General features: G+C 42.2%; 1 protein-coding gene across 2 annotated transcripts in view; it reads right to left on the reverse strand.

Moving 5' to 3' along the window:
* Nucleotides 1-481: 481 nt before the first annotated feature.
* CUNH1orf87 (chromosome unknown C1orf87 homolog) overlaps nt 482-21,603 on the reverse strand; it is a 64,378-nt gene continuing 43,256 nt past the window's right edge. For both annotated transcript variants that reach the window (XM_027852792.1, XM_027852791.1), the window contains 3 exons: nt 15,351-15,430; nt 8,078-8,285; nt 482-947 (listed from right to left, as the gene is read on the reverse strand). In XM_027852792.1, coding sequence (XP_027708593.1) covers nt 787-947; nt 8,078-8,285; nt 15,351-15,430 — 449 coding nt within the window. In that variant the 3' untranslated portion in view covers nt 482-786. The remainder of the gene's footprint in view (nt 948-8,077; nt 8,286-15,350; nt 15,431-21,603) is intronic.

Below are 21,603 nucleotides of genomic sequence, written 5' to 3' on the forward strand. Positions count from 1 at the left end.
TCTGGAAAATTGCATCCAGTCCCCTAGAGAATCACAGACTGTCCAGGCTGGAAGGGACCTTAGAATGTTATAACATAGAACATATAATCTTAGAACAGCATGCTAGAGCTGCCCAGATCTTAGCTCTTAGAATGATGGGATACCGAATATAGAATGTGAGAGGGGAAAGAGACCTTCAGACATAAAATGTTAGAGATGGGCTGTTCCTTAGAATATGGATTTTCAGAACACAAAACAAAGAATATTAGAGCTGGAAGGGACCTTAAAACATAGAAATATTAGAGTTAGAAGGGACCTTAGAACAAAGAATATCAGTCCTGGGAGGGATCTTAGAACATAAAACATTAGAGACTTACAACAGGGAATTTTAGATCATAGAACATCAGAACTTAGAACAAAGTCTACCTGAATAATAGCTGAAAGGCACCATAAGAGATTATATAGTCTACATCTCCTCTCCCCACCCTACCCCCCCAACCATTTATAAAGGAGGAAACTGAGGCCCAAAGTTCAAAGGTCACACAGTGAGAAAATGGCTGGACTGGTTGGTGACAGTTCTCATTAGATTCTCACCAAACCAAATAAAGCTTGCCCGCCTTCATGTCATTTGGTAAAAGGGGGTTGGTCTGAGACACGAAGGCCATGAGAGGCACGCCCAGGATGCCTACGCTGGCCACACCTCCTTGGGAATGCTTCATCTCTCCCTTCCTCAGACTGAGAAAAACATGTCCCTGGGTACAAGAGGGGAAACACAGCAAACACCTGTTAGCACAATCTAGGCACATCTTACAGCTCTTTCAGATACCGCAGTGCCGGCTCCAAGAGAAGGTTCTCTCCCTGTCGAAACCTCCGAGCTGCCTGATCAATTTTCAGAGGGCTGAGGGCGAGGTTATAAATGAGATTGTAGTTGTGCATGAGGCGCTTGGCTCGCTCCTTCTCCAGAACACCTGTGTTTGGGGTACAAGGAGGGAGGGGAAAGAGAGAGAGAGAGAGACAGACAGACAGACAGAGAGAGAGAGAGAGAGAGAGGATAGAGAGGACAGAGAGACAGACAGAGACAGAAAGAAAGAAAGGGAGAGAGTAAGAGACAGAGATAGATGGAGAAATCCACAAAGGGAGAGAATGAAAGAGAAAGAGATAGAGAATAGGACAAAGAGAAGACAAAAACAAAGAAATAAAGAGATGGAGGGTTAAAGACATAGAGACAGAAGAGGAGAGAAACATAAACAGAGAAAGGAAGATAGAGGGAGAGAGAAAGACACAGAATGAGACACAGATGGAGAAATAGAGATAGAGAAAAGACATTTATTTTCAAGGCTAACCTCTTCATAATGTCTTACACATAGTAAGGGTTTAATAAATGTTTGTTGAATTAAATGGGATTCCTGAAAAGGATCCACAATAGGTGCTTCTGAAGAACCCATGGCCCTGACAAAAGCCAACGCTGAAAGGTGGGCACCTTGCCTCATGAAGGCTCTCCTACAAGCTCCATTGGCTGATGCCATTGGCTGAGTGCAGCCAACAGCTGAATTCTAGGCCAAGTTCAAGGCAATACTTTGTGTAGTCATGACCACTTTCTGAAGCCAGTTCTAGAGAAGGGTGGGGCGGCACCGAAAGGCCAAAAGTCATAGATTCATAGAATGCTAGAGCAGGATGAGACTCCTGAGATCTTTCAATCCAATGTCTTTTTTCTACTTATGAGAAAAATGTGGCCCATTTCCCCAAGATCACGCCCACATGATTGAATCATAGTCTTCTAGCACCTGGGCATCATGTTCAACCAGTCTGACATTGCTAAGCTTCTTTTATTTCTCTTTCTCCCCTTTGGCTTCCCATATTATTCCACTCCACATTGTATTTTGCATTCTATCTTATCTCCCCTCCTAGATGGTAAGCTCCCTGAAGCCCCAACTACTGGATGGATAAATGGTAGATCTGATCCTTGATCAGTTCAGGGCTGGACTCAATGGTTCCTAAAGGCCCTTCTGGCTGTGAGATGCTGGGATTATAGGCAAATGAGGTCCAAGTCTTACTATTCTTTCTCCCTTCTCCATCACCCCATACAGCACTCTGGACATAAGAGGGTACTTAACATAGATTTCATAAATGAACCCATTTGCATTTTGCCTTTTCCTCATCGCGTGCCTAAAGCGTTGTGTTTGTGTTCTGTAGCCTGTGTTCCCATCAAACTCTAGAATAATATAAGCCTAATTAATTAACACTTTAAGGTTTGCAAAGTGTTTGCTACATGTTATCTGATCCTCCCACTGACCCTTTAAGATAGGTGTTGTTATTATCCTTATTTTGTGGATGAGGAAACTGAGGCCCCAGGACTTTCCCAATGTAGTAAATGGCAAGATTCAAACCCAGGTTATGGGATCATAGACTTAGGGGTCGAATGAAGCTCTAGAGGTCTCCTAGAAACTGAGGCTGTGACAAGATGAGTGACTTGCCCAGGGCAATGCAGCGAGTATATGAGACAGGATTCAGACTTAAGTCTTCCTGATAGCTGAGCCAGCACTCTATCCAATGCACCACCAAGCTGTATTTGCCATTATCGCCAGACCTGGCCCTGCTACCGGCGCAGCTATTTGTAAATGATTTCCCATCTCTTAGCCCCAGCTTCCTGAATGTGCTCTATGTTTGATTTTCCAAGATTATGTCTTTTTGTTTGACCTTTCAGTGTTCCAAGTCCCCACCAGTACTGACATTCTATGTTCTAAGGTCTTTTTCTATACTCTGGGATTCTACATTCTGTTTTTCTTCCATATTTCTGCTCTATCACTTCACTTAGTTGTAACATTCTATGTTCCACAGGCTCTGTCAACTCTGACATTCTCTGCTCTAACATTCTATGTACTGATTTTCCTTCTTGCTCTGTTCTAAGATCCCTCCCAGCTCTGACATTCCTTGTCCTAAGACCCCTCCAACCTCTGACATTTCATGTTCTAAGGTTTTTTCTACCAACGTTTCTACCAACGTGCCAAGGTCCCCTCTAACTCTGACAATTTCTCTTCCTAGGTCTCTCCAAGCTCTGACATTCTATATCCTTAGGACCCTTCCAATCTTCATATTCTTTGTTCTGGGGTCCCTTCCAGTGCTGACATTCTACATTCTAATGTTCCATCTCCTAAGGTCCCTTCAGCTTCAACATTTTATCTTCTAACGCACACGCCATCTCGGACATTTTGCATCTAAAGATCTCTTCCAGCTCTGATAGTCTACACTCCAATAGTCTATATTCTAAGTTCCCTTATAGCTGCAGCATTCTGTGTTCTATGATTTAAAGAGCCTCCAAGCTTTACTGCTAGGAAATTCATCCTGATGTCAAACTCAAAATGCCATCAGCTGAAATGTGCACCCATTCCAGTCTATCATGTCATGAGTGGACTCCCCAAACAGCTGCTCACCACAATCCTTCAATCTCTCATCATGTGGTAAAGTCCATCTTCTTCTGCTTTTGTCCTTCCCCCACTCCCTCAATGAAAACACACACAAACACCAGCAAGAAGCTGGGAGGACTTTCCAAGTATCCTTCAGAGAGCAAGCCATGGCAACACACCCACCACCTCCTCAAAGGTAAGAACAATCTGTTTGCCCAACATCATTTACTTTCCTCTATTTATCGAGGTAATCATTCATATCAGGACAAAGGGCCCTTCCGTACACTGTGTGTGTCCATCCCAGGGACTGCTTCAATGTGCTCTCACACAGAAAGTGCCAAATAAACATTTATGACATGTGCAGCCTTCATCTCAACTCAAGCATGAGCTGAACCTTTTCTTGAGCCTCAGAGAACATAGCTATTTGCAAGAGGGAGAAATATAGGTCTGGTGTAGTGGCAGGATTCTTGGAGCTATTGATAAGATGCTCAGGACCAAAGCCTGACCCCTACATTGTCTGGCTGCATGACCTTTGGAATATGACTTCCCTTCTGCATTTATAAAAATAAGTCATTGAACCCAATGAGATCTGAGGTATCTTCTAGCTTTAACAGCGTAGGTGCTAATACCCCTCCAAGGTCTAACGTTCTAGGTTTTAAGGAGCCTTCTAACTCAAACACTGTGAAGTCTTTCCCAGTTTGGTGCTCTAAGATGTTATGTTCTTGAGTACTTTCCAGCATCAACATCTTATGTCCTAAGGTCCTTCCCGGCTCCAATATTCTATGCATTGAAATTCTCTGTTCTAAGGTCCCTTCCAGCTCTGATATTCTACACTCAAGGTCACATACATTCTTATTCTAACATACTATGTTCTAATGTCCCTTCTAGCTCTAGGTTCTAAGATTTTTATGTTCCAAGGTCCTTCCCTGCTCCACTTTAAGTCCCCATGTCTTTCCATAGCTCTAATATTCTATGCCCTAAGGTTCTTCCCAGTTCTGACATTATATATCGTTAGGTCCCTTCCACCTGTGATAGTCTATGTTCCAAGGTTTAATACTTTTGTGTTCTAATGACCTTTCTAGATCAACCATACTAAGGTCCTTCTGAGCTTTGATGATATTGGTTCTAAGGTTCCTTCCATCACTAGGACTCTAAGCCCCACTCCTGTATTCTGGGTTCTAAGGTCTGTAGCCACTCTGTGATTTTGTAACATAGTCCTCCTCCTGCTATGAGGCCGTGGTTGCTTCCTAAGAGTTTGTGGCAAATGAGTCAGCCAACATGCTGACCTCGGTCAATCCTCATTTTTCATTAAAAGTTGCCTCAGACGTTCCCATCTCTTGCTGACCTATTCTTTGGCTGTAGTGACTCTCCACATTTCATGGAAACGGGGAAAACAGACATAAATAATGAAGAGGTCATGGGGAAAGCATTTCAAATCTGCCCTTTTAATTTATTTACATCCATCATCTACCAAGGTCAATAAAACTCCATAGAGAACTTATTTCTTTAGAAACTCCACAAGAATGAGGCCCAAGACTGGGGAGAAATAGATCAATGACTGAGGCTGTGGCTATTATCAGTAATTGAATTTTGAGGGTTTCTGTTTGTTTGTTTTTTTTTTAATGTGTCTCTATCTATATATACATGTATGTTATTAAATTTAAATAGAAGTATATTTCTTGTATACATTTGTATATTGAATTAAATGTACATGTAATTTATATATACATAAATGTATTTCTATATGTACATATAAATCTATACATATGGATACACATATATACAATACGTGTATATATACATTATATAGATTTATGTATACGTATCCAAATATATATGTATTCATACATTTAAATATGTATGTATGTAGATACATATGTATACATGTGGGAGTCACAAAGGTAGACAGGGACAGAATTAGGATTAGAAAGCACCAGGGTCTCCTGAGACCCAGGCCAGGGTGATTCATAAAGATATGCTGAGAAGCTGAGTGAAATACATTGTGAAATCCTGATATACCCTGATGTCCTTAGCATTTCCCTGATCTAAATCACCTCAGAAACCTATCAAAATGAACAGTGAAACTTGGACATGAATGGGAGCCTACCCTATTATTTCGTTACAGCCAGAGTCTTTAAAAATGTTTATTGAGGGTAGGAATTAAAGGGAGACACACTAGATAAGCCTCAACCATCTCCCCACCCCCACTCTCCTCCAGCCCTAGCAATCTGGCTTCTGACCTCACCATTCAACTGAATCCACTCTCTCAAAGGTCAGCCATGACAGTGGAATGGCTGAATCCAATGGCCCCTTCTCAGGCCTCCTTGACCTTTCTGTAGCACTCAATGCTTCCGCTACACTAGCTCCACCCTTAGCTTCTCTCTATGTTCTCTGACCACTTTCAACCACTCCTTCTTGGTTTCCTGGACTGGTTCATTCTTTCATTTGCTTCATCTCCCCCCGCCCCCCAAGCATGTGTACGAGTGAGGCAGTGAGGTAAAAGAGTGCTGGCCTCTTGAGTCACAAAGACTTGGGTCTAAATCTTGACTCAAAGATTTATCAGTTGGGTGACCTTGGTAGGTCATGTGCCCTTTCACAGTCTTAGTTTCCTTAGAAACTGGGAAGAATGATAACGCCATTTTCACCCTGTGTGTGAGGTCCAACGTATATAAAGCACTTTATACATAAGTGTGTACCACTACTATTATTATTCTTAAACACTCCCCTATTCCCCATAACAATCTCTTCTGTGGGAGGCAATATGGCACAGTAGAAAAATGCAGAGCACGGAGGCTGAACACCCAGGTTCAAATCCCCTCTCTGTCTCTTGCTGTCTGTGTGACCTTGGACAAGTCATTTTATGTGAGTGGTTCTCAGTTTCTTCATCTGTTAAATGAAGAAGTTGGGCTAGACATCCTCAGAGGTCTCTTCTAGATTTAAGTCTAGGATCCTGGGCTGACCTGGGTTTGAATCCTGGAAAAGATGGTTTCTCAAGTTCCTTCCAGGTCTTTGACCCTATATATCTTGTCTATGCTGATGAGTTCCATTATCACCTCCCAGCAGATGACTCCTAGGGTCATTATATTTTCTAATTTCTTCCCTGAGCTTTAGTTCACATCTGGAACTGCCTTTGGGGCATTTCCACCAAGATACCCCACAAGTGACTCAAACCTGGTATGCCCAAAACACCACTCAATCTCTCCTTCAACTCAACCTACTCATCCTTCTTATCATGGTGAGGTAGTTAATGGGGCCCTGGATTTGGAGACAGGAAGATCGGGGTTTAAATTCTGTGTCAGATACTCACAACATCTATGACCCTGCACCAGGCAGCATCCAGAATGTCCAGTCCCCTATGTAGTGTGCAAGCTACTTGAGGGCGGGAATCACTTTGTTTATTTATTCCTATAGCTTAACACAGTATAGTGCCTTTCACAATGCTGATGAACAATAATTATTTCTTATTTTGATAAATGAATGTATGAGTTTGCATAAATTCCTTTACCTCAGATGCAGCTAGGTGATGCAGTGGATAGAGTACCAGCTTTGGAGTCAGGGGGACCTGAATTCAAATCCAGCCTCGGAAACTTGACACTTACTAGCTGTGTGACTGGGGCAAGTCACTTAACCCCCATTGCCTTGCAAAAAAAAAAATCCTTTCTGGTTTCTGTTTTCTTACATGTAAGATAAGTGGTTTTGGTCTCTACCAACTCTAAGGTCCTTTGCAGATCTACTATTCTATGTTTTAAAGTCTAGATCCCTTCTAACATGATAATTCTATGATTTAGATTCTAAAGTTTTATGTTCTAAGGTCTTCTCCAGCTCTAACATTTTATGTTCTAATGCCCCAGCTAGCTCGAACTTTCTATGTTCTAACATTGTATGTCAGAAGGTCTTTTCCAGTTCAAACATTCTATGTTCTATGTGCTAACGTTCTATGTTTGAAGGTCCCTTTTTGTCTCTAACGTTCTATGTCCTATGTTCTAAGGTAACCTTTAGCTCCAAAATTGCATGTTCTAACACTCAATATCCTAAGGTCATTCTGTATTCTAATGGTGCCTTCCAGCTGAACATTTCTGTGTTCTACAGTGTAGGTGGCTGTATGAAATGACCTTCAATGCCTGAGTCCCAACTAGAGCTTTGGAGTCTTGTAATGGGTCCAGTATAGTTTGCTATGGTGATGGCATTTATTTTAATGGAAATTTTATTTGGAGGAATCCTCCCTTGCATTTGATTAAAGGTTTGCTCTTTTCAAAATATTCCTACATTTGAATAAAGGGAAGCAGCCAGGTGAGTGCTGGACGTGGAGTCAGAAAGACCTGAGTTGAGCGCACATCCTGCCTCAGATAATTCCTAGCTGTGTGACTCTGAGCAGGTCACTTAATCTCACTCAGTTTCCTCATCTCTAAAATGGGTAGAATAATAGCACCTCCCTCCCAGGGCTATTGTGAGGATCAGTTGAAATAGCATATATACAAAGCTCTGCAAACATTAAAGTGCTATGTAAATGATAAATAATAAATATCGTAAGAAATTATAAAGAGTAAAGTATTCATGAATAGTATCATAAGAAAGTTGTAAACAAGTACCATAACAAATAATAACAAATCTTTCCCACGTTCCTGAGCCTGCCAGATATCATGGAGGGGACTGACTGCCCAGCGAGAGGGGGGCTTATTCCAACAGTCTTTCACCTGTATTGTTCACATCACACAAGTAGAGGGCGTTTTCTAGCTTTCGGAAGCGGTCCATCCACGTCTCCCTGTGGGCCTCCTCGTTCCTGAGTTGGCTCAGATACGGCTGTGAGGCTGGTCGGGTCTTCCTGCCGGCCTCGCTTTGCTTGGAGGCCCTCGTCTCGGGAGCAGGGTTTGCAGGGGGTGACTCCCCGTCTTCTGTGTGTTTCTAGCAACAAAAAGCAAAGTTTTATGACAATAAGATAGCAACACAGACAATCCCAAGGTTCCTTGGCAGAAGAATGGGCCACCCAGACATCAGGAACTGGGAGAAGTTTATGCTTCCCAAAGCCAGGGAGGCCACGTTTTAAGTCCTCATTCTGCAGGATGATGCTTGCCAACGCCTGCTGGATAGAAATGACTGGTGAAGGGGTTTGAAATGAAATTCCACAAGGAAGGGCACTAGCCTCTGTTTAGCTCAGTCTTAGTGGGGTTTTTGCTGGGGAGTCACAAAAAGTGTACTAGAGGGGCAGCTAGATGGCACAGTGGATAGAGCACCAGCCCTGGAGTCAGAAGGACCTGAGTTCAAATCCGGCCTCAGACACTTGCTAGCTGTGTGACCCTGGGCCAAGTTACTTAATCCCAATTGCCTCAAAAAAAAAGTATACTGGAAATGAAGAAGTCTGCAGTCTGGGCTCTGGACATCATTTAACTGAGACTGACCTAGTTCTATACTAATGTGGTCCGAAGAGGGGGAATACCCAGTGGAGTGCTTAGCATGAGTCCTAATGAGTGAACAGTGGTCAGTTGGCCTTGGGCCCAAGGTGCCCATGTTGAGTGGCACGCTCGTAGTGCACTGCTGGTGTATGCTTCCTCCCATCTTCCAGATCCCTCCCCCTACCTCAGCCCTCAGGTAACTTCAGGCAAAGCCCATACTGTGCCTTCTGGCCTGCCCTTGGCAATAGCAGCCTTGTCCTGGGCAGCCTTTTTCAAGGACATGTTTGCAGTCAGATCCTTGTGCGTGCCCTCCAAAAGCATCCAGTCAGAAGATCAGGGATTTGGAGCTGGAAATGACTTTATAATCCTCTAGTCTAACTCTCTCATTTACCTATGGGGAAACTGAGGTCCAGAGTTAGGAAGTCACTTGCCTAAAAGCACTTCTCCTCCAGGAAGCCTTCCCCAGCCCCTCTTCACTCTAGTGCCTCCCTTCTCTGACTTCCTATTTATCCCATACACAGCTTGTTTGTACATATTCATTTGCTTGTCATCTTCCCCCATCAGACCATACACTTCCTGAGTGCAGGGAATGCCTTTTGCCTCTTTTGTATCCTCAGTGTTTAGCACAGTTCTTGGCACATAGTAGCTGCTTAATATATACTATATATATATATATATATACACACATATACATATACATATATACATATATATATATATATATATATATTGACTGACACAAGCAGAGACAGAGCTAGGGTTCAAAGTTAGGTCCTTTGTCCTTTCCCCGTATTCTTCCTCAAGCCCTTCAGGACCATGGAAATCTTTCACAGTGCCCTAGACCGTCCTTGTCACCCCCTGGTAGTCCCATCCTGACCATCTGCCTCTCTCCTCTGTTTTGACTTTAGAATGTGAACTTCTTGAGAGGATGGTTGGTGTTTTTGCTTTTCTTTGTGTGCTTAGCACATGCTTATTGACTGACTGACATTTCCCTGAATTGGAAAGATAGTTCTGCAGAGAATCCAGACCTTGAAAGGGGCTATTGAGCATAGGGACTGAGTCTTCCATGAGAGCCTAGTACTGAGGAATGGTCTGCTCAACCAGACCTTCTTAACCTTTGGGCCCGCCTTTAAAAAAATGGCAATTATTTCAATAAAACTTTGTAATGCTATGTATTTTATTTAATGTACTTAAAACATCATCCTGAGAAAGAAGGATATTTAGGCTTAACCAGAGGGGTTTGAGATACACAAAAGGTCAAGAATTCCTGCTCTAAGGAGAGACATTACTATATAATGGAGAAAGTCAGACTTGGGGTCAGTGGATCTGGTTAAAATCTTCACTCTACTACTTACTACCTATGTGACACTAAGAAAGTCATTTCCGTTCTCTTGGCTTTGGTTCCCTCTTCTGTAAAAATGAGGGAACTGGGATAAATGGGATACAAGATCCCTTTCAGTTCCAAATCCCTTGAACTTCTGAAACTATGTCCTTTGAGATGAACCGAAGAAACTTGGAAAGGTTAGCCTGGAGAAGAGAACACTGCAGGGTACATGGTCATTGTCTTCAAATGTTTGAAAAGCTGATACTGGAACAAGGTCTGGGCTTGGTCAGGCTGGCCCCAGGGGCAGGAGCACAGGGAAGATGTTCCAGATGGATTTTGGCTGTGAAAAAGAGGGGGGGATCTTCCCAACTTTATAATGTGATGAGTTACTTGTTAACGAGGATGTGCTTTACTCAACTGCAAACCAATTTTTCACAAAAGGCTAAGTGGGAAAAAAGTTAAAAATTAATGTTGCCAGCGGCAAAAATGGAGGCTGGTGTGAACTGTCAGTTGTGACTGCTTATGTTGCTATGATGGCGTTCCTTTGCTGGGGCTGACAGGCTCCAGCTGACATTTTGGGGAAGCCCCAGGGTGCTGCTGGGGCCCCACATGCCCATCAGGGGATGCTCCTCTGCTCAGGACGGTCTAGGGCTCCCTACTCTGGCGGCAGGCAACGTGAATTTAAGGCTTACTAGGTGCTAGGCCCTGAGGATACAAGAAAAAAAAGGAAAACAGTCTCTGTCCTCAAAGTGCTTACAATTCCTCACCTGTAAAGTGGAAGCCTTGGCTTAGAAGCATTGCAGCTAGAGATGACTTCTTAGGCCCCTCCTGGTTCGAAATCCTGTGATCTAAACCTGGCGAAAACTGATGTTTCCTCTATCTCGGAGAAGTCAGTCAGTCAATAAGCATTTCCTAAGTTGTGGCTGTTCAGTCATATCCAATTCTTCATTACACCGTTTATGGTTTTCATGGCAATGATACTAGAATGGTTTGCCATTTCCTTCTCCAGCTCATTTCACAGGCGAGGAAGCTGAGGCAAAGAAGGTTAAGTGACTAGCCCAAGGTCACAGGTAGCTAGTGTGTGAGGCAGGATTTGAATTCAGGAAGTCTTCCTGATTCCAGGCCTGGTACTCTCTCCACTGTGCCATCTAGCTGCCCTATAAGTACGTGCTGTCTATCCCAGGCACTCTGCTAAGTGTTAAGGATATAAAGAAAAGAAAAAACAGCCCGCAGAGAGTTCACATTCCAATAGGGAAGACAAGAGGCAAATAACTAGTTACAAACAAAGATATAGATATACATACACACATATATGTACACACATATACACATACACTTATATACACATATATATGCAGGATTCATATATGTATAGATATGTGTTTATATGCAAATACACATGTGTATATACATGTATATATACAATATATAAATATATGTGTATATGTGTGTGTGTATATATACAATATATCTATATCTATATATATATTATGTATCTATATTTATATTTACATGGAAGGTAACCTCAGAGGAAAAGCATTAGTGTAATCCCCGTGGCAGTGATAAGGAGAGGCCTCTGGCTGGCCGAAGCTGAATCCAGATCAAATCCCACTTTCCACCAGAGGTCATCCTTAAAGGTTATTTGGAGCAACCCCTATCCGAAAAGGCATGTTCAGGATCCCTGAGAGGTGGCTTCTGAACACCTCTAATGAGGGAGGGTAGGTCCGCCGATGTGGTTGCTGAGGTCCTGTGGGGAGCCTCCGAGCTCCCCTGGAAGCCCCATTCCCTTCTGGGGCAGCTTTCATGATAGGAAGGTTGTTTTTTTCTTTACCTCAAGACTTGGCGAAAAGTGCCTGCCCTCAAGGAGTTCCTTTCTAATGGGGGAGACAACATGCATATAAATTGCTACATGGAAGATAAATTCAGAATATACAGAAGGTGGCCCTATAATAAAGAACTTCCCCACCCCCCTTACTGCTACTGCCTTCCTTCTGCTGATTTCCACCAGTTTTTCCTCTTTAGATTTGTTTGCACATTGCCTCCCCCTTTAGACTTGAGGGCAAGGACTGTCTTTTGCTTTTCTCTACCAACCGGAACCATCCCCGGCACTTATCTCAGTGCTGGGCACATAGTAGGGCCTTAACAAATACTAATTGACAGACCAAGAAACTGATTTTATATGGCTTTTTAAGGTTTGTAAAACTCTTTATACCATTATCTCCTCTGATCCTCACAATAACCCAGTGACATAGGGAAGATGATAATCCTCATTTTGTAGATGTGAAAACTGAGGCTTTGAAAGACAGGAGAGTTGTTTAGGAGCATGGTGTCTTCCCTGTTAGATTGTAGGTTCCTTGAGGGCAGGGCTGTCTGGTTCAACACTATCATTCTACAAATGGGGAAACTAAGGCCCAGGGAAGTTACCTTACTTGCTTAAGGTCACACAGGTAGTATAAAATACTTGTTCTTTTTAGTTCTAAAGGGAAGAATGAGGGACATCGGGTAGAAATTGCAATGAATCAAAATTAGACTTGATTTCAGGGAAAACAAACAACCTCCTTCCTTCCAAATGTTTAAAAGTTGGAGTTATCCATAAGTGAGATGAATTTCCTTGGAAGGCAGGGTGTCTGAACCTCAGTTTGATCATATCTGATATGAGAGCTTGGGGTTAGTTTAAGAGTGATGTCAGAGAAAACACCTAACAACTGTATCTAGGTGCAATAAGTTACAGCAGAATCTGGTGGGTCTGGGACTCAGTTTCTTGATCTATAAAAAGAGGAGATGAGGACTTCAGTGAATGTCTTTAATTGGAAATTGGAATTTCTCAACAGGAATGTTGTCAAGGAAATTCATGTTCAAGTATGGCTGGACTACATGGACCCTCAGGTTTCTGCCAACTGTAAAATTCTATGATTCTGTAACTTACTGCTCTCCAAGGTCTCTTTGAGCTTGATATCCTAGGCCAGTGGAATGAATGCAGTCAGGTGACCTGTGTGACCTTGGGCAATGTATCACTTAACATCTCTGGGCCTCAGTTTCCTTTCAAGTAGAAATTGTTTCTTTTTTTTTGTCTGAATGGCCAGTGCCCAGTACAGTGGATGGCACTGAAACCCACACTTGTTGATGGTCGATCTGTAAAATGAGGGGGCTAATGTAAAATGAAGGACCATTAAGTGCTGAGGTCCTTTCCAGCTCTGGTTTAACCCATCAATGATAAAAAGTCAAGGATTTACATGCTCAGCTGCAGTTTTCTTATTAGATAGAGGGGAAGCCCCTTGCCCCTACCTCCTGCCTCACCTCTTTCTCTAAAGAAGGGAGATGAGGGCCCGCCCACAATACTCTGTTGTCAGAGAGACTGGAAAGAAAAGAGGCAAGCATTTTTCCCAAACAGACTTAACACTCCCTTGCAAAAGCATTTGCTGTTGTTTCTTGAAGAAAGAGAGAGACAGAGAGAGAGAGAGGGAGAGAGAGAGAGAGAGAGAGAGAGGAGAGAACCTTGCCAAAATGGGTACTACTTTCTAAAATATTATAATGTATGAAGTGTGTGAAGAGGCCTTCCTTCACTTTAAGATGAATGATGTTCTAATCTGAGGCTATTAAACATGGCAGCCACACTCAGTCTGTTCTTTGCTTCTGTTTGCATTCCTCTCCCCAGGACAAAGCAGCTCCAGATATTAGAGGGGCTTTTAAATGCTGGCCCAAAACTTTGGTCCTTCATCAAAGGGTCCATTACATTCTTAAGGGTGACGTGTGGGTGAAAAAGGTCTCCTTGCTCCTTAGGAAGATGGACTTCCGATGTTAAAAGAGACCTCATAACCACTCTTTATTTTGACAGGAGTCTGTGTATTATTCATGCACTTCCACAGAAAGCAGACAAACTCCAAAGCTGGAGAATAGGTCCAGGTCCCTTGGGAGGAAGTTGTAAGGGGGTATGATGAGGGGGGGTTAGAATGGTCTGAGATTCCTCAGGGCAATGAAGCAAGCCAGTGACAAGCCTTTACTTCCAAGTTACACCCAAAGGAATTTAGACTCAGAAGCTCTGTCCCTTGTCTCTTATCTTGGCCTTGGAAACTCCTGGGGCAAGAGGATTTTGGTGGCAGAAAAGGAGAGTTTTGGGTGGTCCTAAAATGTACCAGGCAGCAAGGCTTCATATAAAGAACACCCATTTTGTACCACAAAGCTCCAGGTTTACCTGACTTTCTTTTTTCAGCTGCATGGCCTTGGACTTTTTAGTTAAGTTCGTTAGTATCCTCATTCACAAAATGTAGATTCCCTTCTAAGTTTTAAGTACTAGTTCTGTTTAATATTGGAAGAGAAAAAGCACAGGACCAGGAGATCTGGATTCTATTAAATTTGAACAAGTCTCTTATAGTAGTAGTCATGGTGGTGTTCCTAATGATTATAATGTAGCAGCAGCAGCAGCAGTAGTAGCCTTCTGCCTCTTTTTGTATCCCTAGCACTTAGCACAGTGCCTGGCAGATAATAGGCACTTAATCAATGTTTATTGATTGATTATAGCATTGGTGGTGGTGGTGAGGGTGGTAGAAATAATAATGGTGATGATGATGATGATATTTAGAAAGTGCTTTAAGGTTTGCGAAATGCTTTGTACATGCATTATCTCCTTTGATCTACACAACATGCTTCTTGGTTTGCATTTTAGAGCCCTTCCCAACCTACCTTTCCAGCCTTGTCACACCTACTTCCCTTTGTGCCCTCTACAATCCAGTCACAAAGGTTATTTCCTTGAACATGATAATCCATTTCTGACCTCCATGCCTTTGCACTAGCTGTCCTCCATACCTTGAAGGCACACCCTCCTCACCTCTGCCACTTTGAATTCCTCTGCTTTCTTCAAAGCTTAGCTCAAGGGTCTCCTTCTCTGCAGTGGTTAGCTCCTTCCCCCAGCTTGTTTCCTCTCTTGTAAAATGGGGATAATAATCCTAACCCTTTCTATTCCTGTAGGAATAGTAAACAACTCTAATTCAATTAAAAAAAAACATTTATTAAACACCTACTAGGTTCAAGACTCTAAGCTTGGCCCTGGGGACCAGATAAAAAACAAAAACAGTCCCTGCCCTCAGAGTGCTTCCATTCTATTGGGGGATGGTATAAAGATTGAATGAAATAATGGGTGTTAAAGTATTTACGCAATGTAAAGAGTCATTGAAATGTGGCCTTACAGTTACTGTTATTTTTGAATGACTGACTCACAAACCCCTAGACCTCATCCTGACCCACATAGAAACTTACGAGAGTCTCAGTTGGGCTTTGCGTCTTCTCTGAACCTCTAACAGCCAAAACAGTAGATGGAACTTCCTCTTTCTTTGTTCCTAATAATAAAAATTAAAAAACAAAACAAAACAAAACAATGATTCACATTTCAAGGGCACATGAAGATACAAACATGTTTCCTGGACTTGTGATTTCACTGGTATAGCGATCTCCTAGGGAAGAAACCACCCAGTCTTAGCTCCCTAAGGCACTGAGTGGTTAAGCCAGTAACTCCGAGTCACACCATCAATGTGTATCAGAGATAGGATGTGAAACCTGGTACTGCTAACTCCGAGGCTGGCTCTCTCTCCACTTTGCAGCACTGCCTCTTCAAGGCTAAAAAATAAGTAGAAAAAGCAAACAGGAGTATGGAGAGAAGAATTTCTTTCAGTCTCAGTAAGAAGAAAACCAAAATGATTTAATTTACCTGGTTGGGGTCACAAGGCAATAATGTATCATTATTATAAGAGAAAGAGCCTTGAGTTGGGAAAGAGTAGGACCCAGTGGTGACAGTCCTGGATCTGTCCCTGATTTATTGTGAGGTCTGAGGCAAACCATTATAATGACCTTCCTGAGCCTCAGTTTTCTCTCCCCTGTAAAATGGTCATGGACCTAAGGGTTGGGGAAGGGATGAGTATAATTATATTAGTACTACTGGTGTCATTGTGCTGTTGGGAGCATCTTTACAAGAAATAAAAGTGATGTAAGTGTTTGAAACAACAAAGATAGCAGAATTGCAGGTCCAAAGCAGAAAAGGAGCTCGGAGGCTATCTAACCCAACCCCTTCATTTTACAGAGGAGGACACCGAGGCACACAGGTAATGAGTATCAGAGATGACATTTAAATCCAGGTTCTCTGACTCCAGAGCCCATACTTTTTCTACTATATGATAAGAAGTTCAACTGGGAGGGAGATAAATGGAGTCTAGAAAAGTCAGAAAAACTTCCTTGGAGAAGGTAGGATTAAACTGGTCCCTGAAAGTCCCCTGTCTACTATACCATGCTCTCCTATCTGAACATAGTCATACTGAACAAACAAGAAAAAACAAAAAAAACAAAAAAAACCATTGACCAAGATCTTCCCGTGGCCAGGTACTGTGCTGAATATTGGGGATACAAATAGAAAAGGAGCTCCCAGGAACCCCAGGGACTGTGACAGACAGACAAATAATGATAACATACTAGATAACACCCAGGTTTTCAGAATTGAGTTTTGATTTTGTTTTAGAGGTTTATCTAGAAAATACTTATATAAAGTTCAGAGATTCAGAGCTGGAAGGGATCTTACAGATTATATAATTCCCTTTATTTCCCTTCACTCCCTCACTCTTCACTTTACAAAAGAGGAAACTGAAGCCTGGAGAAGTAAAGTGATTTGCCCAAAGTTAGATAGTGACAGAGGTGGGATTCAAAGCCAGTGTCCTAGCCACTGTCCCTATCTGACAGTCAAAAACAATGAATAAATGCCTACTATGTGCCAACCACTACACTAAACTCTGGGGACGCAAAGAAAAACAAAAATAGTCCCTGCCCTCAAGGAGCTTACAATCTAATGTAAGTTGACTACTGGAAATAATTTTAGGACATAATTTACTCCCCAGAAGTCTGGTGCTTAAGGTATAGGTCTGCCCTCTACCTGTGTTACCTGTCACAAGTCAATACTCCAGGCATCCTGCCCCCTCATATACCTTTGCTCAGCAAGCATATTCTTATTCACGCTATCCTAATGGCCTTAGATTTGTTATGTCTGTCAGGAAGGTCATCCTGTAATTTATGCCAGCAAGACAGATTGCAGACTACATTTTCAATAGAAGATAAATGAATAATCATCATGAATGAAGGATGTTTATAGTTCAGCAGACAGCTGGTTTGTCTCCAACCACATGGTGAGAGGTTCAAGTCCAGACTTGGAATCCCAAACATGCCTGGATGTTAGACCTTGGTCATGGCCAACTCCTACTTTGTCAACTGTGTGAATATCAAACTCTCCCTTCTCTCCCCTCCCCTCCTTTGCCCCCACGTGGATCACTGTCTAAAACTGGCTTGGTGGCACCTTGGTTCAAAACTCTCATACCATTTCTTGTTACTGCTTGTGTGGTCAGAAGAAAAGTTGTAACCCCAAACAGCTGCTCCTAATAAGCCATTATGCAAATAGATTACATCAGTTCTTTTCTTCTCCTTTTTTGGATTGCTGAGGGAATCAAGTATGAGACCATCATTTAGAACTCTCAGGTCAGGTATAATGTATAAGTAAATACAAACAAGTTACCACACTTTTCAGAAAGCAGAGAAGACCCAGTTATGGAGGGAAGTGCCTTGCAGTAAATTTCCCTAATAAAGGTCTGATATCTAAGACATATAAGGAACTGCTTCAAATGTGCAAGAATAGGAGTCATTCCCCAGTAGACAAATGATCTGAGGTCAAAGGATATGCACAGGCAGTTCTCAAGGGAACAAATTCAAGCTATCAATAACAATATGAAAAATACTTGAAATTAATAATAATTAAAGGAATACAAATTTAAAACAATTCCGAGATTCTACCTCACACTCACCTGATTGGTAAAGGTGACAAAAAAAAAAGATGAAACATGTTGGAGAGGCTACAGGAAAACAGATGTATTAATGTACTGTTATTGGAGCTGGGCATTAGCCCAGCCTTTCTGGAAAGTAATTTGAAACTATTCCCCCAAAGTTATAAAACTGGGCATACCCTTTGAACCAGTGATACCACTACAAGGCACACGTCCCAGAGAAATCAAACCAACCCAGATGTTAGAAATAATCTTGAAGAACAAGGGGGTTCATGCAGAATTTATCAGCTTAAAAGGGAGGATTAGCTACACACACACACACACACACACACACACACAAGATTTGGGGAGATCAGAGTTGAATCACCAGCAGCTATGGGACACCACAGTGTATAGAACATTGGACCTAGAATCATGAAGAACTGAGTTCAAATCCAGCCTTAGACACTTAATAATTGTACAAGATAATATATGTAAAGCATATTGCAAATCTTAAAGTTCTGTCTGAATGGTAATTATCATCATTATCATTAACAAAATGTGATGTTGAGTGAATCATGGGGTCACTAACTTAGGACTTCAAGGAACCATAACAGACATGGTACAGAGGAGACAATCACAGGCTTTGAGTCAGAGAGACAGGTGCAAGTCTTACTTTAGATACTTGTTGGTAGCAAGGCATCCCACTACTCTGAATCTGTCTCCACCTCTACAGAGTGGAAATAATAATACCTGTGTTACCTTTGTCACAGGATGGTTGGATAGAGGAAATGAGCTAAGGCATGTAAAGCCCTGTTCAACTTTAGAGTACAATAACAACAACATAACAATAATAACAATAATGATGATGATGATGATGACCACTATTATAATTATTGCTATTGATAATATTATTATTTTTAAGGAAATAGCAGAGTTAGGATTCCACATCAAGGTCAGCTGGCTGAATTCAGGGTTGCTTCCACTAGCTGTCAGTCGTTCCCTCTATAAAATGAGGGGGTGGGCTAGTTCAGGGGTTCTTAACATGGTGGGTCATCTGTGAACTTGTCTTTATTACTCTTTTGACAGTTACATTTCAACATATTGGAATTCTTTGTGCTGTATTCTATGCATTTTAAAGCATTCTGAGAAGTGGTCCATAGACTTCACTGGACTGCCAAAGGGGTCCAGGATAAAAACAGGGCTTAGACTCCTTGAGCTAAATGCTTTTAAAAGCCCCTTCTAACCGCCACTAAGATTTTGCCCCTCTACATGACCTGTGTTGAATATCATGAGTTTTTTGTAAAGACCCTAGATTACAAAATCCACAGCTATGATTGTAATTGTCTGAGAAACAGGAAGTAAATAGGGGTTCTGAAGATGTGGACCCCAGCTCCCATGAAGACCAGTTCTTTCTTTGTCTCCTCCTGCACTTGAGGTTGCTGGTTGGCACCCTTTCAACTGAGGGTGAGAAGCAGCCTGGCTCAGCTGACTTTCTTGTATGCTGTGATAAAGTGATCACTGCGGCAGTGTGACTGAAATCATCAGAGAGAAGACTTTCTGGGAAATGAGCTCCTGAGCATTTCTGGGCAGAGCCAAATTGTCTCACATTGCCTGACTTGCTCTCCAAAGTATAACGCATGGAATTATTGAGAGCCTCAGAGACTGACCCTGAGAGTCAGTCAGTCAACAAGCATTTATTAAGTACTTACGACGTGCCACATACTCTGCTAAATGTTGGGAATGTCGAAAAAGGTTAAAAGTATATTGTTTCCACCCTCAAGGAACTCACATTCTAAAGAGGGAGATGACATGCAAACAACTATGTACATACAAGATGTAAATAGAGCAAATGGAAGGAAATCTCAGAGGGAAGACTCTAGCAGCAAGTGGTGGTGGGGAAGACCAGCAAAGGTCTCCTGCACAAGGTAGCCTTTGAGCTGGGTCTTGAAAGAAGATAGGAGGTGGAGACAAGGATGGAGGCCATTCTGGGCAATAGAGGCAGCCTATGAAAAGGCATTGCATTGCAAGCTGATTGACAAAAACCCAGGAGGCTAGCGTCATTAAATTACAGAGTACATGGGGGGCCGTGAGGTAGAAGAAGGCTGAAAAGGTAATGAGGCCAGGTTCTGAAGGGCTGAACAGAAGAGTTTTATATATGATCCTGGAGGTCACTGGGGTTTATTGAGCAGGGAGTCAGATCTGACAAGGAAGATCATTTTGGCAGCTGAGAAGATGATGGATTGGAACTGGGAGAGACTTGACACTAGGGGCCAACCTGCAGGCTATTGTAGTAGTCCGGGGTGAGGTCATAAAGTTTGTTGTTACTGCTCAATTATGTCTGGCTCTTCATAACACCATTTGGGATTTTCTGGGCAAAGATACTAGAGGTGTTTGCCGTTTTCTTTTTCAGCTTATCTTACAGATGGGGAAACTAAGGCAAACAGGGTTAAGTGACTTGTCCAGGGTCACACAGTTAGTAAGTGTCTGAGGCCAGATTTGAACTCAGGAAGATGATTTTTCCTGACTCCAGGCCCAGCACTCTATGCACTAGGGTGCCACCTAGAAGCCCTGTGGTAATGAGGTTAGAAGGCAATAATATGAGACCATGCAGTAGTAGCTCTAGGCAGTATCGTATAGTGGAAAGAGTAATGGATTTGGAGTAAGAGGACATAGGTTCAAATCTCACCTTTGGTTACGTTTTACTTAAGCGGCCTTGGGCAAGTCATTTAACTTTCTGGGGCCTCAGTTTCCTTTTATGTAAAATGTATAGGAGAATGTTGAGCTAGATGGCCTCTGAGACCCCTTTTATTTTTTTTTTCAATTTTTTTAACTTTTTTATTTATTTATTTATTTTTTAGTTTTAGTTTTCAACATTTACTTCCACAAGATTTTAAGTTAATTTTCACCCCATCTTGCCCCTCCCCCCAATGCAAGATGGCATGCATTCTGAATACCCCTTCCCCTAGTCTGCTTTCCCTGCTATCTCTCCCCCCTTCCCCTTCTATTTTCCTGTAGGGCAAGATAGATTTCTGTACCCCATTTCCTGTATTTCTTATTTCCCAGTTGTATGTGAAAACATTTTTTTTAAACATGTGCTTTTTAAACTTTGGGTTCCAAATTTTCTCCCTTCCTCCCTCCCCACCCACCCTCATTGAAAAGTCAAGCATCTCAATATAGGTTATACGTGTGCAGTTATGCAAAACACTTCCATAGTAGACATGCTGTGAAAAACTAACTCTATTTCCCTAATCCTATCCTGCTCTGTGATTTATTCTATTCTCTCTTTTGACCCTGTCCCTCCTCAGATGTGTTTGCTTCTGATCACCCCCTTTCCCAATCTGCCCTCTTCTCTATCACCCCCTACTCTCTTGTCCCCTTCCCCTCCTATTTTCCTGTAGGGTAAGACAGATTTCCATACCCAATTGAGTATGTATGTTATACCCTCCTTAAGTCAAATCCTATGAGAATAAGATTCACTCATTCCCTCTCACCTTCCCCCGATTCCCCTCCACTATAAGAGCCTTTTCTTTTCTGGTTTTTTTTTTTTGTGAGATAATTTATCCCATTCTACCTTTCCCTTTCTCCTTCTCCTAGTATAATCCTCTCTCACTCCTTAATTTTATTCTCCAGGTATGACCCCTTCATCTTCAACTCACCCTGTTGCCTCTGTCTATCTATCTATCTATCTATCTATCTATCTATCTATCTATCTATCT

The sequence above is a fragment of the Vombatus ursinus genome, unplaced genomic scaffold (assembly GCF_900497805.2).
Source record: "Vombatus ursinus unplaced genomic scaffold, bare-nosed wombat genome assembly UNPS02009824.1, whole genome shotgun sequence".
NCBI lineage: Eukaryota > Metazoa > Chordata > Mammalia > Diprotodontia > Vombatidae > Vombatus > Vombatus ursinus.